This window comes from Numida meleagris, chromosome 13 (assembly GCF_002078875.1).
Source record: "Numida meleagris isolate 19003 breed g44 Domestic line chromosome 13, NumMel1.0, whole genome shotgun sequence".
In the NCBI taxonomy this organism is placed as follows: domain Eukaryota; kingdom Metazoa; phylum Chordata; class Aves; order Galliformes; family Numididae; genus Numida; species Numida meleagris.
In genome coordinates this window covers 9763433-9780457 of record NC_034421.1, presented here as the reverse complement: position 1 = coordinate 9780457, position 17025 = coordinate 9763433, and the positions used below count along the sequence as shown (strand labels likewise).

The 17025-nt window shown below is 37.7% G+C and overlaps 1 protein-coding gene across 1 annotated transcript in view; it reads right to left on the bottom strand.

The window, feature by feature from the left end:
* The window catches only part of GRIN2A (glutamate ionotropic receptor NMDA type subunit 2A), an 80378-nt gene continuing 67158 nt past the window's right edge, over positions 3806-17025 (bottom strand). The window contains exon 11 of the mRNA XM_021411782.1: positions 3806-16047. Within this exon, the coding sequence (XP_021267457.1) occupies positions 14257-16047 (1791 nt within the window). The 3' untranslated portion in view covers positions 3806-14256. The remainder of the gene's footprint in view (positions 16048-17025) is intronic.

The window sequence follows — 17025 nt, the reverse complement described above, 5'->3', positions numbered from 1 at the left end:
TTTGTAGAGACAGAAATAGAAAAGAACACGGAGATTACAATGCACTTAGAACTAACACATGAAAATGTGCTGACCCTGCAGGTCCTGTTCAAGGTGGGGCTCACACTTCCATCATGTTCTAGCAGGGACAGAAACAGAAAACTTAGGAGTAGACAGAGAGAATGAGAAACTAGAAGGAAACTTCTAAGAGTGGGGCTGTTTTGTTCAGAGAGGAGATATGTGAAAGCAAGCAGAAGTACAAATATAGCGAAGGTCACATTGGGTGCTCCATTTGCTAAGATAACAGTGCATCCATGCAAAGGAACGGTAGTGGTTTAACACTGAGCAATATATGACCTGATTTTCTTCCAGAAATCAATCCAGCCTTTCTGATTAGGGTAAAAATCTGAATAGCATAACAATTTGAGGTTTGATTTTTCTTTAAGGAATTTAGTGAATAGTTTTCTTGGTTAAGACTGAGCGTGAGATGTTCTTACAGGTGAGAGTCATGTTCAAAGAGATTTGCCCCATCCTTTGTAGGATCCTTACAGTTGTCTTGTCCTATTTGAAAGTTTCGCCCATAGCAAAAACCTCCATATCATCGCCACCCCTACTTTCAGTCGTAAGCTCTTCATGTGTATTTACAGGTAAAATAAAATGGGTGACAGTTATTAATACACTCTGTGGATTTCAAAGCCCGTATGAAGAAATTCTCACTGTGGTCAGTTCAGTGCAACAGCAGTTCTGTTCTCAGAGGAAAATCAAAGTTATTCTCATCACCTCCTTCCTACTGCTTTTATCTTCTCCAAGGTACACAAATGGCTTTTCTTAGTGACTGCAGTAAAGGAGTTCAGAGGCATTTCAGTTGCCACGAGAATTACACATTTGATGCTTTTTCTCTTGCTGGGAGAGAGAAGGGTAAAATCAGCATTGTGATATTGTGGCACAAATGCAGAAGCTTTTTCTTCATTTGGGAAACTTCTCAACTGTCTGAAACTACACCATCTTGGAACGTGGAAGTAAAACCTGTCCAAACTCTGTGTTTCCCTTGTGCATAGAGAAATCCTTGTTCCGATCCCTATGTGGTTTGCTTTTCCCCGTGCAGAGTGAAGGGAGAGAGATGCTCACAGCCAACTTGCTGAAGTGCCAAACACCATCCATCACCAAAGTAATTAGTGAAACTACACACTTCTATAAAGAAAGGGACTTAGACTCAAACCTGGTTGATAGTGTGTTTTTCTCTCTAAAGTCTTAAGCTCAGATTTTCAGCTTTCTGTAACTTCCATAGATATTTACATAAAGTGTGAGATGTTACTGGCCTGAACATACAAAGCGTGAAAATACTCGGTTATCTCACTGAATGTGTCCAAAGGTCTGCTCTGAAGGGAGGAAGAAAACAACAGACCTTGCACTTTTGCAACACAAATAGGATTTCAAGGCTCCTAGAATACTGCCTGGAATACCCGAAGCTGCATGGAGCTTGCTGGAAAATATCTTTGACCTTGTAATAACCTTGTGTAAACAACATTAAGCACAACTAACTTCTATGTTACTGTCCCCTGTTGCCCACTGCAGTGCTAAGAAACTTCAGTGCATTATAATTGTTACTGCCATACTTAAAGAACTATCATAACTTGTGTCATAGATTACCTTTAATAAGTAAGTTTTGAGCACACTGATTTGAAAATAGCACAGCCAACTTCTGAAATGATCAATCATCCTACGTAAGCTGACCAGTAGAAAATAAATCATCAATAAATTAGAGTTAGACCGCAAATGGGAGAAGAATAGCAGTGGAACAAGATAGATCGCGTGACAGATTTCCTGCAATTGGTGGGAGCCATGATGTGATTTTTTGTACCCCAACAAGCCCACAAAGGGAAGTTGAAGCTGTTTGTAAACTGTTGGGGAAAGCAGAGAGACAAGTGGCAAGCGTGATCAGTGGGAAAAAAACACCACAGTTTGGGGTTTTGGTGTTCCTGTATATAGAGACAAGTTGACTCCAGCAGTTGACCTTAAAATTGGGGTTTTGTGTCTAAATTATAGGAAGACGCTTGTGTTCACAGCAAGTGAATTGCTCAGGTTACTAGGAATGCTGCTGGCATTACTATACACAAGATGCCAGGTTTAAAAAGCATTAATTTCCCAGTCACCGCTTAATTTTTTTTTTTTTTTTTTTTTAATATGCAAAGTTGTGGAGGACTGACAGTTGCCGTAGACGCATTGGTAAAGGTTCAAAAGAAGTATCTGGGAGAATATGACTGTCTTTGAACCGGATCCCAAAGGGAATCAAAGCTGAAACTGAGATGACTCATACACGCACAGATAGAAATAAACTACAGTGGCAGGTGAGGCGGGAGCGGTCTGGGTACACAAAGCAGCTCAGCTCCTCAGCCACAAAGCAGTGCTTCAGGTCTGGAACCGTGCCGACTGTTTCCTGCATCACCCATTTTCTTTATCGACTCCTGCTGCTTTTAAATGACTGGAGGACTTGAACTGGGCCTTTGGGAGATGACACAGCAGGTGAACAAAGCCATTCAGATCACTGTTTGTTACTTTGCTTCATGAAATGCGAATGTTTCTGTAAAAATAGAGAGGAATCCCTTTACAATTGCCTTCTGGCAGATGAGAGAAAGCTCAGCAGTCTTTACTTCATTAAGAAGAGAATTTCAGTTTTATACCTCTCATATTATCTGTGCAGTCATGTTTACCATGGGAACAAGCAGGGCTGCTCTGCTGAGATCTGTGAGCAACCTTTCACCTCTTGTCCATTACTTTTATATTCCACTATATAAAGCATGCATATCAAAATGATGCTTTGAATTTAGATAATGGCTTCCATCCCACTGCCTCTAAGAACATTATTCTAACTGCCGAGTGATTGCTTAGGCTCATTTTATTTAATAAAGGAAGACTTTCATTAACTGCTTTGAGATTCTTGAAAATGGGTCATACTGAACTACCTACAAGCTCCACGTGAACCTCACTCCTTCAGCCCCACTGGCCCAGCAAAAGGGCAACTCTTCAAAAAGGTTTGGATTGCTTCACTAAATCCCCTGTTTTAAATGAACTCTTGATTAACTAGAACATCAAACAAGTTTGCTGATATCAAGGACAGATACATCCCTGCCATTTTCAGCCTGATCTACCGCTTGATCTAGCGGTTGGCAACCCTGCCTGCGGGAGGGGGTTGGAATTAGATGATCTTTGAGGTCCCTTCCAACCCAAGCCCTTCTGTGACTCTATGATCCCTCATGTTTGCTCTCCCCAGCCCTCACCTGCTCAGCATGCACAAGCACTGCCATGGCCAGAGCTCACCCTACTCCAGCTCTTCACAGCACAGCAACCTCCCAGCAGCGCATCCTCCTGGTGCTGGGTGCTGCCTCCGCCATCGCCCCAAAGAGCTCCCACATTTCTGCAGCCAAGAGCATCTCTTCATGCAGGGCCCCTGCGTGTGTGGTGCCATGCATTAGAGGACTATTCTTGACCTATAGCTCCTCTGTTCCCTGTGTTGAGCATCATTCGAACTACAGGACTCACACTGAATGTATTTTTCATAAGTTAATTGTCTCCATCCTTTTCCTTAATTAAATTAAACTGAGAACATCAAGTCTATACTGTCAGCCTTAGCTTCAGGCGTCTTCACCTTTAGATAATTTCTTACAACAAACAATGACTCAAAACATGTGGCTGTTAACACCTTTCAAATCAAATACAAAAAAAACAAAGATGAGCCTTATTCCCAGGTGACGCTTATCTTGTACCGTTTAACAAGGAATACAGACAAGAATGATTCCATTCTTCATTTTCATATCAACTGGCAGAAATTATCTTTATTAGAAAAATGAATTTTTCATATATTTACATTTTTTACATCATGTTATACTTGGCACATGTGTTTTCTCCAAATAGTTATATACATTTCAGTACACACAGACATTCGAGTCTCCCATTCCCTTAATGTTTTTCTACATATTTAACAAAAATGAAGAACACAATACAATTCTGTATGACAACCATAATCATTATATATTTCTCTATCATAAAAAGTTTGAAGCAAACATTTGTTTTAGATATGTTTCAAAATATTTATACAGTATTAGCACTCAGTCATGCACTGGGTTAAAACGTGGGTGGGGAGAACTGCTGTGAGACGGTACGCGTAACGCAGGAGAGCTGTGCAGCTCCCAGCTCCTTCAAGGTGCACTGTTGGGGAGATGCTGCTACGACCAGGGCTTTAAAGGCATGGACAGATGGGTGCCGGGGTAGCCGGGTGTATGCGTGTGCCTATAGGGTGGCAGTTTCAATTGTCTGTGCGGACACCTGCGTCTTAAAATTAATTTCAGTTTGCTAACCCTATCTAATGGAACAGGCAGTAATTGGAATGTCAAAACTAGTTTTTAATTATTCGCTTTTTTTTTTTTCCGTGAAACCTTTTCTTTTGAAGAATCCATTACGCTATGAATTTTATTGTGAAACTCTGGATTCTTTAAAAAATGAATTATTTCATCCTTTGTTCCATTTCCAAGATAATTTTATTTCTACTCTAATGTCCTGATTAATTTCCCAGGTGCACAGAGGTCTTCAAACCTCCACTATTCTTTGCTAGCAATTGGAAATTTATGAAATTTAGTTTGAAATACTACGCTCTTGAGGATGTTACGGTAAATGGCACTAAGTAGCACAAGTGATAGGCTTTTTAATTTACTGCGTATGGAACCAAATGGTTCCAGGATTTCTGGTAAGATGTTATTTATGGAATGCAAATTTCTTTAACTGCAACGTAGGCTACTGCTCCGTGCAACAAGTAAGATTGGTACACATGGAGTTTTTTCCCCAACAGAATGAGAATACATTTCCAAGTGTACCAAATAATTATCTTTCTGAGCAAAAACCAAAGCTAATATTGTGAATTCTTCTCAAGATACACATGAAACTAACCCAAAGCCTGAGGATGAGGATCAAAGGTTCAATACTAATTTTGTTACATTTAATATATTTTTTTCAGAGTATAACTGCAAATAACTTCTAGTCAAACTCAAAATAGCACGTTACTGGAAAATGTTAATAAATGTTCACAGAATCTTTGTCACAACATTGAATTTTTCTCCTGCCCCTCACTCCTCAAAAAAAAACCCCAAACCTCTATACACATACATTATATATAGCTCTTATATATATACATGTATGTATATAAGGAGTAATCTGAACAACACATTAGATTTACAATATTCAAGTAAATAGGTAAAAATACTTTTTTGAACTGTAAGCTGAAATTTTAAAATTCTTCTGGTGATTTCTGTTTAGCAGCACACAGAAATATTAGTGTTTCACCTAAGTCGACAAACATCTTTAAAGAGGCTGAAACAAAGCACAAAATGCCCGCTTTAGTGTAAAATCGACTCTTATGAGTTAAAATTAACAGTATTAGCTCACAGGTGAAATGCTTCTGAGAGAACCTGGAATGTATGGCTGCAAATTTTGCATAAAAGTAGCATAATTAAATAAAAATCAGGTAGGAGTCTGCCTAACGGTAATGAATTCTGTTTGTACCTTCTGGTTTGCTCAGGGAAGACATGAAATACACTGTGCATGTGGGCGTGAGGTGTGAAGACAGAGAGATCAAGCTGTTCTTCATCAGAGCAAAATGGACGTTCTGAAATGAATAAGACTATTTCAAAATAGTATAGCTGATATAAAGTATAAATTGTAAACAGTTCTTATTAAAAATTGCACAAGTTTCCTTTCTAGCTGCACGCAACTTTACATGATGCAACTTCCATACCTTTGCAACATGAGGTTTGGTTTTGGTATTTTAACTCTGAGCATAACCCGCACTAAGAATGTGCTCTCCCATCACTCACTCGCACATCTCTAAGTCAAAAAGTGTTTTGCCTATGGCAGGAGTCCAGACCTAGACTGGATAAAGACAAGATAACAAAAATTGTTCTTACTGCAGACAAAGGAGTTGGAACCAAGTCCTTCTCTGAGATACACTTGTAATGAGTCATAGAGAAATGCTGACCCTATAGAATTTTCTACTTTCAGGTTGAAGTGGAAAAAAAGACTAACTATTCAATACTCCCTTTGAAAAATAGCTCAGGAATGACTTCAAATAAATTAATCCATGGCAATTTTTTGTCATAAGTTTTGGATAGAGCATTCTGAATTTAGAAAAGAAGCCAAATATCACCATCTCTAGGTCAAGACCTCCACATAGTCAGTAATAACATGGCCAAAAGCCTATGTATTGAGAAGTTACTGACAGGCACCACTGCTAAATACTGCCTCTGTACAAAATCCATTTTGAAAAGTGCTATCTGCATGGATGAATAGAAGGGCCTCCACTGGTCCTTCCTCAGCTACCATAAAGAATGTATTTAATGACCAGGTTTGGGACACATAAATCGACACCAACTTTTAATGTCAGAGTCATTGGGCCAACAGACTGTCTCCGGTCATTAATCTTCAAAATAGCACAAGACGTCCTTTTCCCATGCCTATATATATGGAAATGACAGCAAGCATCATTTCCAGCTCTTTCAGACAGAAACTCTCCTCTTACTTATTTTTGCATCCTGGCATTTCTGATCCCCAGCAAGTCCTTTAGCCTCTTCAGCAAGAGGTATCAAACACTACAATAAACGCTGCTAGGGAATTGGTGGCTTTAGGAGGTTTGGAAAGGAGAGCAGAGAATCACTTCAAATAAAGCACTGCTGGAATGTGCCCCACATTTGGAAGATTACTCACATATGACTAGGTGGGAAAGGGTATGCACGCACACGTGTTTATACTGTATATATATTTAGGTTAAAAACTACTAATAAACAGCTTTCTTCTGGTATTTGGTAATCAAAATATCAGGCTTGTATCATTCAAAATAGTGCAACCTACATAGCAATATACAGGAAAATTACACGCATTGTTCCTATTACCATTGATACGCTTTTGCACATCAAGATGACAGGATATCCATTTCCAAAGGATTAACCTTTTGCATATTTAATTGTATTCTTTGGCCCATTTTCCTGTGAAACCTCGTATGTCAATATAAAGACTTTGGCTTAAAAAATAAAAAGAAAGAATGAACTCCCTTTTTTTTTCAGTGATTTATAAACTCCAGCAGAATTCAAATAATATTCGTTAAAAATTAGCTTCTAGAAACCACACTCTGCTGCACATCACAGACCATTCACTAGTGTGGATAACTGTGAACCTCCAATTTCCTTCCTTTTTTTCATTTTTAACATCATTTACACTTCAAGTGTTGCACAACACATACTCCATTTTTTTTTCTCTTGACTCCTCTGATAGAGTTCCATCAATGGACAAGAGAAGTCTCCTTCCCCACAGAGGAGGGCACAGGAACCTTGTGAGGGCCTTCAATTGCAGAACTATGAGTCCAAATACAGGTTTGGCAGTGAGAAACAGAAGCCAAAATATATTTCCAAACTGTGTTTTGCCATTAAATGCCATTATTAAACAGGCTTAATGAAATATTAACAGTCTAAAGAATCCCATAGTGATGATGTAACACAAATCTCTTCAAAAGGGCTATTCTTATGTACTGCAGTGAACAATACTTAAATTAAAAATGTATGATCATAATTCAGTTGCTGAGAAAAACATATCATTTCTTCTAATAATTCTAGAAGTGCAAAACAAGACATCCTCCATTAAAATTTCATGTCACTATAAATATTACCATTTGCCCACATTAAAGCTCAGGACCGTTTATGAGAAGTGAGGAAACCTTCATCAATTCCCAAGCAAATTATCATCTCACTTGGAACTTTACAGTGCACTGAATAAGTATCATAATATTTACCGGTATTTATTTTCACAGTTTTAGAACGTGCACATAGAAATATAATTGTTGAAATATCAGTGAAAACAAATACTAATACAAAAGGGAAAGGATGAATCATCTAAGAGCATAACTGCTTATCACCACTACTTTTGAAGAGCTGGAGAGTCAAAAATCATCTCTCTTTTAAATATGTAGTACTCTATTCAGTGTGATTATCTGCTAATAAAGGTATTGCATGACAATGTTACAGCATGGGTATATTCTCTACTAATTTAATAAAGGTAAAGAATTGAAGAAAAGGAGTAAAATATTTTAGTGCAAAACAACAAAAGCCTGGTAAATATTGAGGTAACTTAATTTTACTTCTGTTATTTCTGGTTCTTAAATTATAGATATGACAAGATCAACACATAATCAGCAGTGGATTCTTACAGCTGTTTAGCCTGGCATTCATTTTAAAAACAGTTTTAACCAAGGTTGATACATCCTGCAGGATGTAACCAAAAAGCTCCCGAACCTGCAAAAACAACACAGTGCATTCTCGCTGCATTGCAGGGAGGTGCACGCTTGTAATCATGACTTCCAAAGAGTGCATATTCTTAAACAAAGTACTCTGTATGCAAGTCTAGTGAGGAAGGGCAAAAAATTAAATTAAATTAAATTAGAAGCTTGGTTTGATTGAGGAATTTATTTACAACCAGTGCAGTAACCCTCCCCCAGCAGAGCAGAGAGAAGCAAGGCAGCATTTCTGCTCCCACTGAACAGAGGAGCAGACACCAGTGAACACGAACAACCACCTCTACATCCCACAGACATCGCTGCTACACTGCAATGAAGGTGAACAGGTGAGAATGCGATTAATTTCATGATGACAGCTGAGTGTCAACGAGAGTTTTACACTACGTACAATATGTGCACATGAGACAGAGAAGTCGGCACGATCAGAACAATGGAAGAGACAGGGTGGTCTTGAGGCTACCCTCGTGTAACTTAACCACAGCTCTGCAGGAGACTTCAGCCAGAACAGGTGGAGTCTTTTCTGTATCATAACTTGTGTCTGTCTGTACTTGCATTTATGTCCACAAATAAGTACACAGCGGGGATTAAATTGTGCTCCCTCCTATTGACAATCACTGCTAGCATTCTGCTAATACGTTTAAGCAAGACAGTACAGGCTCGACTGAGCAGGGAAATGGCTCATACCTTCAGAAGTTTCCTTCAGCACTGTTATAATATAAAGGTTCTACTCTCAATAGAAAAAAGGTTTAGAATAAAAAGATTAACATCAGTAAAACAAGCGAATTAGGCATGTCACCAGAAAACTGTTTTTATGCTGTAAACCAGATTGCCCTATGCAAGAAATATACCTACTTCAGAAGGATATTTGAGCTAAAATAGAGCTAGAGCTGGGAAAGGCAAACTTTAGCAAGTGGATTCATGACACTCCATTTTGAAAGAAGCACAGAATGTGATGATTAACACTTAACACAAACTACCCAAGCCACACAATGGATGCTGTTCTCTAATAACTAAGAGGACTTTATAATAAAAGATCTGTTTTCACTAGCTTTCATATATAACATGTTAAATTCAAGGTAAAACAACAAACAGATTCACTTCTTTAATTCTTCCTAAATCCAGCCTGACTCTGAAACCCCTATCCTAATTCCTGTTCTGTTCTATGTTGGTGAACCCAGCAAGGGAAGGAACAGTACCAAAGTCTTTCCCATCACTGTATCCTAAGATGCATATGCTACACTGAAGAAATATAAAAATAGCGAGTTATTAGGCAGGGAAGAGATGCTAACACTTTTATTTCATGCTGATTAGTCTCAGGGTATAAAGAAAATGGTGACGGTGTTTAGGTTGGAAGTACTGCAGAATCCACAACAGACAGGTGCAACCCTAGTAGCTACTGGATAAGCACAGGAATCTGTATGATCTGCAAGGTGTAAATTGGCACTCACTCACAGATTCCACTGAGCAGATTTTGAGGCTGGGATAAATAGTCCATTACTTGACTAAGCACACCTAACTGAGATTTCTAATTAGGCACCCATGCTTCCTAAAATGTCAACAGAGGGAGAGAAATGCTTTCAGGACACATCACCAACACAACTGCTTCCAAGCCTCCACAGCTCTGACTGCCATCAGCAGGGAGCTTTCTCTCTCCTTCTCTCCTCAGGCTGGCAACACGAAGAGTTTAGCATTCCAGCAAACCCAAACACTCCCCATCTCTAGCTCTTGCTACCTTTGGAACTATGAAAAAATATATATTTTTTCATCAGGAAAAAAAAACCACCTGCTGATTTCCCTTAGCTTTACTGTGAGCCTTAATTTAACTCAGTGTTCCTGAAAGACCACAAAGAGAGAGACATGTTCATGAGATGCTGTCAAAACATGGTGAGCTGGCGGTGATTTGGTTTCAGTGTGTCCACAGCACTCTTTTTCCTAACTGAGCTTCTAAAGTAGCAAAATAAAGAATTCTGAGCAAAAGCTGCCGAAACATTAAATGAAAGTTTCCAGAAATACAAAGAACTCTTAATTTCCTTAATTTTATCTTATATATTAAAGTATCTTATTTCCATGCTTTTAAGTTAGTGGGTGGCTACACTGCTCTACAAAACACAAGCAGAACACAAAATCCATTTGAAAGGAAAAGGAAAATGTACTGTGGTGAAAAGGGGAAGACAAAAACATGAAGAAATTCTACAATGTCTTTAAAAGAGCAAAAAAGCAAGAGGCAGGAATGTCTACATAGCTGTTTTTACCTCCATGTACCTACTCCATTCCTCAGCAATTCAATATCCTGCCTCCATAAAAGTTGTCGTCCAGGAGCAGTGTAACACTACGGGACATGCTACCAAGAATGGCCCATATCATTTACAGCCTGATTCAGTTCCAGCTGGAGTCACGGGAAATCTTGGTGATAGGAATGACCAACAATCTGCTAGAGCTGTAATCAGGAAAATGTAACAAGTCACCAGCACCATCCAGAAAGGTACAGAAAGGATGGCCACTTATGCAGGAAGATTCTTTTCTCCTCTTCAAGTATAGCAGCAGCTAGAGTGAGAGAGAGGGAAATACAGAAAGTCTTGATCTCAATTTAATTGAAAGTCAGTGCAAATATATCAACAAAGCTCAGGCAATATTCAGAGTTCCATACGCCCTACAGCTGAGCCTCACAAGCTGTGGCTTGTGGCTCTACTGTTGAAGCTTTTCCTTCAGCTTCTCAGCTGCTTCTTTACACGTATACATCAGCAACCACACTAGCTACTCATCTAAAACCCTACACTTTAGCCTTTCCTTCCCCCTTAATTCAGTCATATTAAATGTCAAGATCAAAACCGCAAATGCATGCATGATTCTTATCCCTCTATTTTCAGTATCTGATTTTTCTCTCTTTTTTTCTTTTAAGGCAGCGCGTTTTATTCCCATGTGAACAACTGCTGTGCAACATTATCAAGTCTCCCCTCTGTCTCTTTAATTTGGTTTGCTGTGGGGTTGTATTGTGTAGATAATAACCAATCTCTACACTCACCAGAAATCTGCTCAAATCAGAAAAAGCAAACACTGCAATATATTTCTTTTTAGCTCATTTGCCTGAACATTTCACAGGAGGATAAATCCACCTGGGTTTAGCATGTTTGCATTTGGATCTCAACAGTTTATTCAGAAAATGTTGTAAATGGGAATTTTTCTTTCCCAGAGTTTTATATCCAGTACTTGTCTATACATTGAAGCATGAGTGTTTAGCTGCAGATAAAGATGAAGTTACAAAAGAGTTGGAGTGATCAGACAATATTCTGAGTGCTTTCAGATGACAAGAGCCACCATGGAGTTTTATGATTCACTTGGTAAAATTCCCAGCAACTTGCATGGTAGTTTTTGGTGTGATACCAGCAAACAGACGATTTGCTGAAAAACATAGGTGGTTCAAAATACTTAAGATTAAATAAAATCTATTATGATTTAGATGGGAAATTAAAATTTGCCTCAGATATTTTAATTACACTTGTTACAACAATACTTATGTCTTTAGTGCATTTTCCTTCCTATAAATCTAAGACAAATAGGGTACACATGTGTATGCACAGGGGAAAGGGGGTTTGTTCGTGGAAAGTAGTGCTTATCCCATCCATAAACATCCTAGCCCTGCTTGGTTCATACAGCTATTCCTGAGACAGAATATCTGCAAGGGCAGTCAAGGATCTTCTCTTTGTAAAAACTAGAGCCAGCGAGGAGCCAGAAAGCGTATCATGTGAATCAGGGCCAATAATTGTGACCAAATGTTGAACAAGGAATACTCAAAAGATATTTGCTCTGGACGGAGTGCAGATGCCCACAGATATGCTTTCTGAACATAAATATAATAAGGTATGATGAGATTTTTGGAAGCTGGAAAGGGATTTGGAAAACCCAAATCCCATTGCATTTAATTCCTTCAAAAATATCATCCTTCACCATTATGACAGAAGTACAAATACATTTGTAAATATCAAGAATTCATTGTGGACTGTTTAGTAGTTAAAGTCAGCTCAAATCTGTTTAATAAAAGAATTGTAAACAAAAATTCAATAAGCCATATTTTGTCTATCGCTATGTGTCATTTATATTACCTCCCATTTGCAGCTCTCATCTGAAGGATGCTACTCCAAACTAAACAACTTGCATACTGTACCTCTGACTTACACATATACAATTACAGCTGATGTAAGTGTGATTCTATTGAAAATAACTTTTGTTTAGGGAAAAGTCAGGGTAATATTTACATTTTCCAATTCACAGTGGTAATGGTTTCCCTGTTCACTGATTTTCAGTGAAATCTACAGAATAATCTAATAATCTGATAGTCTAAACTTCCTATAGACAGATAAATAAATCAATAAAATCAGAGCAATTCTTAGAATAGCAGGACAATGGGAGAGAACCACCTGTTGATTCTTTCTGCATGTAAATATATTAGCAATTTACTTCTTTAATTTAAATACAATTTACAACTGTACACTCTACTCATGAAAGTCTTCCCCTTTTCCCTTCCACACTCCCTTACGGCTATGGGGGATGAGGAAGGGTGCATAGCACACATTTTGTTTCTGAAATATGCTGATCGATCTTTACTAGAAATAAAAGTCATGTAAAAATACAGCCTTGTAATGAGAATATTTTTGCATACCGGTGAGTGATGATGTGTGCATATATTCAATTTATAGGACAGATTTGATTAGAGAGGAAAAAAAAAAAAAAAAAAAAAGGTCTGATGTTCAACAAATATGCATGATATTCCAGAAAGAAGAAGGCCCACAAAAGGCATTAATCCTTCACGGTGTATGCAAATAAATGGCATTGCGTTCCTTGCTGATTACACTGAACATATGGCTGTTGGTGTTTGATACCATATTAACAGCTTTAGTAATACTAACATACAGTTAATTAGATGTCACTAACATCCTATGAACAAAGAACTACGGTGGGTTGGGATTTGGTTTGGGAAGTGAAGGAATAAAAGAAATACTATACAGCCCTGAGTAATCACCAGTAAGGGGCAAATGCAAACTTGCATACATATTAGGTCTCAAGGTTACTAATGAAGTCCACAACTCCACAATAAGTGACGTATATTGATAGCTAAAAATATATACTCTGGATTAGGCAGCTGTGAATTTTTTGACAAGATGACTGCAGACTTTTCAATGAACTTAATTTCTAATGGCAAGTGCATGTGAAATATAAGAAAAGCATTTGTACATTAACATTAACCAAAATCCACAGGGCTTCCTTTTGGTACACAGCAGTTGACATGTTTGGGCCTACAGTATTCCCACTTATTTTCTGTCAGTCTACAATGAACATACTAATTTTGTGCTAAAACACTGTATTTTATTAATTAAGGTCCTGGGGTTTGGGTTGGGTCCTTTTTTTTTTTTTTTTGGAGTTTTTTTTTCTTTGAAAATGATTATGAAACTAAAATATATTTTTGAAAGCCTAGCTCTCTGTTCTCTTTTAAAGAGTCTTATTTTTGCAACTTAGCAAATGCATTCCTAATTCTTTTTGTCCGTGTCATACTACATGCATACCATATTGCTTATCCGGTACTTAAAATCATTAAACATTTCTAAAGACAAAAGTACATTGAATGATACTTAGCAACAGAAATTAGAATAACCAAAATTATAAAATAATTAGATACAAAATAGCATAGTTGCCAACATATATTGGGGCTATTTCAGTACAGCTTGCCATTTATATAAAGCATACATAAATGGCTGTTTTTCCTCCTTTTCAACAAGACATATTTTAAAAAGATGGTTTAGAGCATACTAGTTTATCTATTCATGTACAAAAGTACACTGAGGAAGGGAGAGGTTTACATATCATTTACTATAGCAGGATACTGTTAAAGGAAATATTCTCCCTCTAAGATGGTGGCAACTATTTTTCCCTATAGATAAGTGTTCATGGAAAATTTAAACATCTGATTCAATGCTAGGCATTTTCTTATACACACGTCTATTGCTACAGGAATTTAAAACCCTTGGAGTTGAGTACACACTATTCCTATTTGCAACATAAGGCAAAACATGCTCTGAAATGTACATGTCATTATGGATCCGACCATCCCTGGAACAGTATGATGCTGTAGACTTAATGGATGACCTGAAATAATTATCATTTCTTCCTCTGGATGGTAACGAATATTTATAAAGATCAGCTGGATTTCGCCTAAGAGATAAGTGCTGGTCATCACGATACGAGTGCAGAAAGGGATTATCTTCTGAGTGAACGGGATACAGGGACTTGCTCCTCTTACTGTCCTCTAGAGCATGAGTTAAAAGTGAGGCTTTGTTGCTCAACAGTTTGCTTGACGGAACACTAAACATGCTTGCATATGGACTACTTTGGAGAAACTTCTCTTTATCTTTCAAGCTTATACTACGAGAAGGTCTTCCCAGATCAATTTCCCTGGACTTATCAGCAATGTTATCGAAAGAATGTTGCCTGCTAATCCTCAGCTTGTTTTTTTTATGATATTGCAGAGCATTATTCTGTGACCAACTATGGTCATATATTTCTTCAGGAAGTGATAAGTTCGTTGTATCCTGCAGCATCTGATCTTCCTCAATATCATAGAGGTTCCCCATACGCAAGCATGCATCACATTTGTAGGGAGATCTGCCTGAATAATGTCCCGCATAAGTGGGCAAATTGGAAAGACAGCTCCTACAGTGGGTAGAATTCTGTCTGTATCTATCATTCATGTCAACTAGGGAAGCATTTTTATCTTTCAAACTGTAGTGCTTTGCATAAAGTTTATACTGATCATTATTTGGAAGACTGTCTTCATTATGCAAGGGAGTCCTGTTAGCATGTTCTGCTTTCCTGTAGTTGTCATTGTGATCTTGATAAACATCAGGATACTCTATAGTTTCTGGAAGGACAATGTTTTCGATGAACTGGGGTGTGTCCAAGCGGAATCCTGGCTCCTTATCAGCATCAATTGTGTAGATTTTATCCCGTGGAGAGCTCTGTTTGGTTTTCAGATATGTCAGTTCCACTTCACTACAGTCTTTTGGGTATTTTGATGCTACTGTCCTTTTTTTAAAATTGTCCTTGGTTTTGTGGTGCTTATTGTTGTTTTCAGGTTCCATATGGCAAGTAGCTCGGCTTGATGTCTCTGATACATCTGAATGGACAATCTCTTCAGGAAGATATCTTTGGCTTTTCACTGAAAGCTGCCTGTTTTCATCTGACCCGTTTTCCCTCTGGGAACCTTGACTCTGACGTACAGATTCTTGACGTAAAGACTCAACAGATTTCCTCCAAAGCTGCCTGGGTCTGGAGTTCACTTTTGCTTCTGTGGTTACTGCAACCTCTACTGTATTTGGGTTGGACTCATTCAGTGTGAGAGGATGCTGACCTTGGAAAACATAGTTGTTAAGATTGTCCTTGTGTCGATTGCCAGGAAGTGTTTGCAGTTCACTCATATTTTCACCAAAAAAGTTGTCCTTTGTCTGAAAGGATCTGTTATCAGAGAAGATCAAGTTTCCCTTATCCATGACCATGTCCATAATCAAGGAACCCCTCTGAATAAAATCAGCTGTTCTTTTGGGGGAGTTAATTCTTGAAGGATTTATATTGGTCATATTTTTTGCTGTTCGTAGTAGTTTTAACATGTTGGTTTGGGAATTGGTCAAAGTAAAGTCAGGAGACTTCTTTTTTTCTTCAATGTGTACTCCATGAATGCAGCTGTAAATACCCTGTAATATGAATTATATAAAACAAATTAAATTACTAGATGTAAATTTTAAATACTTACATTCAATTTTCATTGGCAAAAAAAAAATTAAACATTGCTTATCTGAGTACATAACCTATCTTCTAGTATTCCTTTAAATCTATATGGAAGAATAATTTCTGCCATAAACATTGGCAATGTTAAAGAAGGATTGACAGTATTTTACGAACCAGTGGTCTGTGTTGGCCTCCCATGCTTATTCCAGAAAACAAGATTATAAGGGACCTCAGAAGGTTCCCTAATCCCATCACAAAATGTAACTAACCTTCATTAATGGAAATTCTATTTTTCTAAACCAATGATTAAATTACTACTGTAAAAGAAGCCTGCAGTCATGCTATTGGAAGTTACGGTACTCTTCAGTTCTTTCTAAACCGGAAATTGAGTTCATCTGGGGCAAGAGGCCCAAGTCCATCCTGTAACTCTTACCTGTTTATCAATCAAACTCATAAGAGCCACTATTTTGGATCCTGTTAAATTTGCATTTGAAACAAGTATTTTTCACCAGAGAAGTTAATTGAGTTTCACATTGAAGCCCAAAGTATAAAGTTCAAATGCAAAACAAAGATTTAAGTATTTATTCTTTATTAGGCAATCTCCAACAGGCTAGGGCAGAGTATTTTTAATGCAGTTCCAATACAGACAAATTTGCTCAAAAGGGTAGTTTTAGTACATTTTAAAATAAATTAGGCATTTTAAAAATCATTTTCTATTCTTCTCAGCTATATACAAAAACCTCCAAAGTCCATTACCTAATGGAAGTGCTACATTTAAAAAATTAAACAAAAAATATTAATTTGTCAAAAAACAAAAGAACAAGCACCTACTTCCTTTATCTTACTGCTCATATAAATTATTTGGATATGTAAATCTGCTTTGGATTTTGGTATTATTAAAAACTGTCTTACTGTCTAACCCAACATAAATGACACTTGCGTTC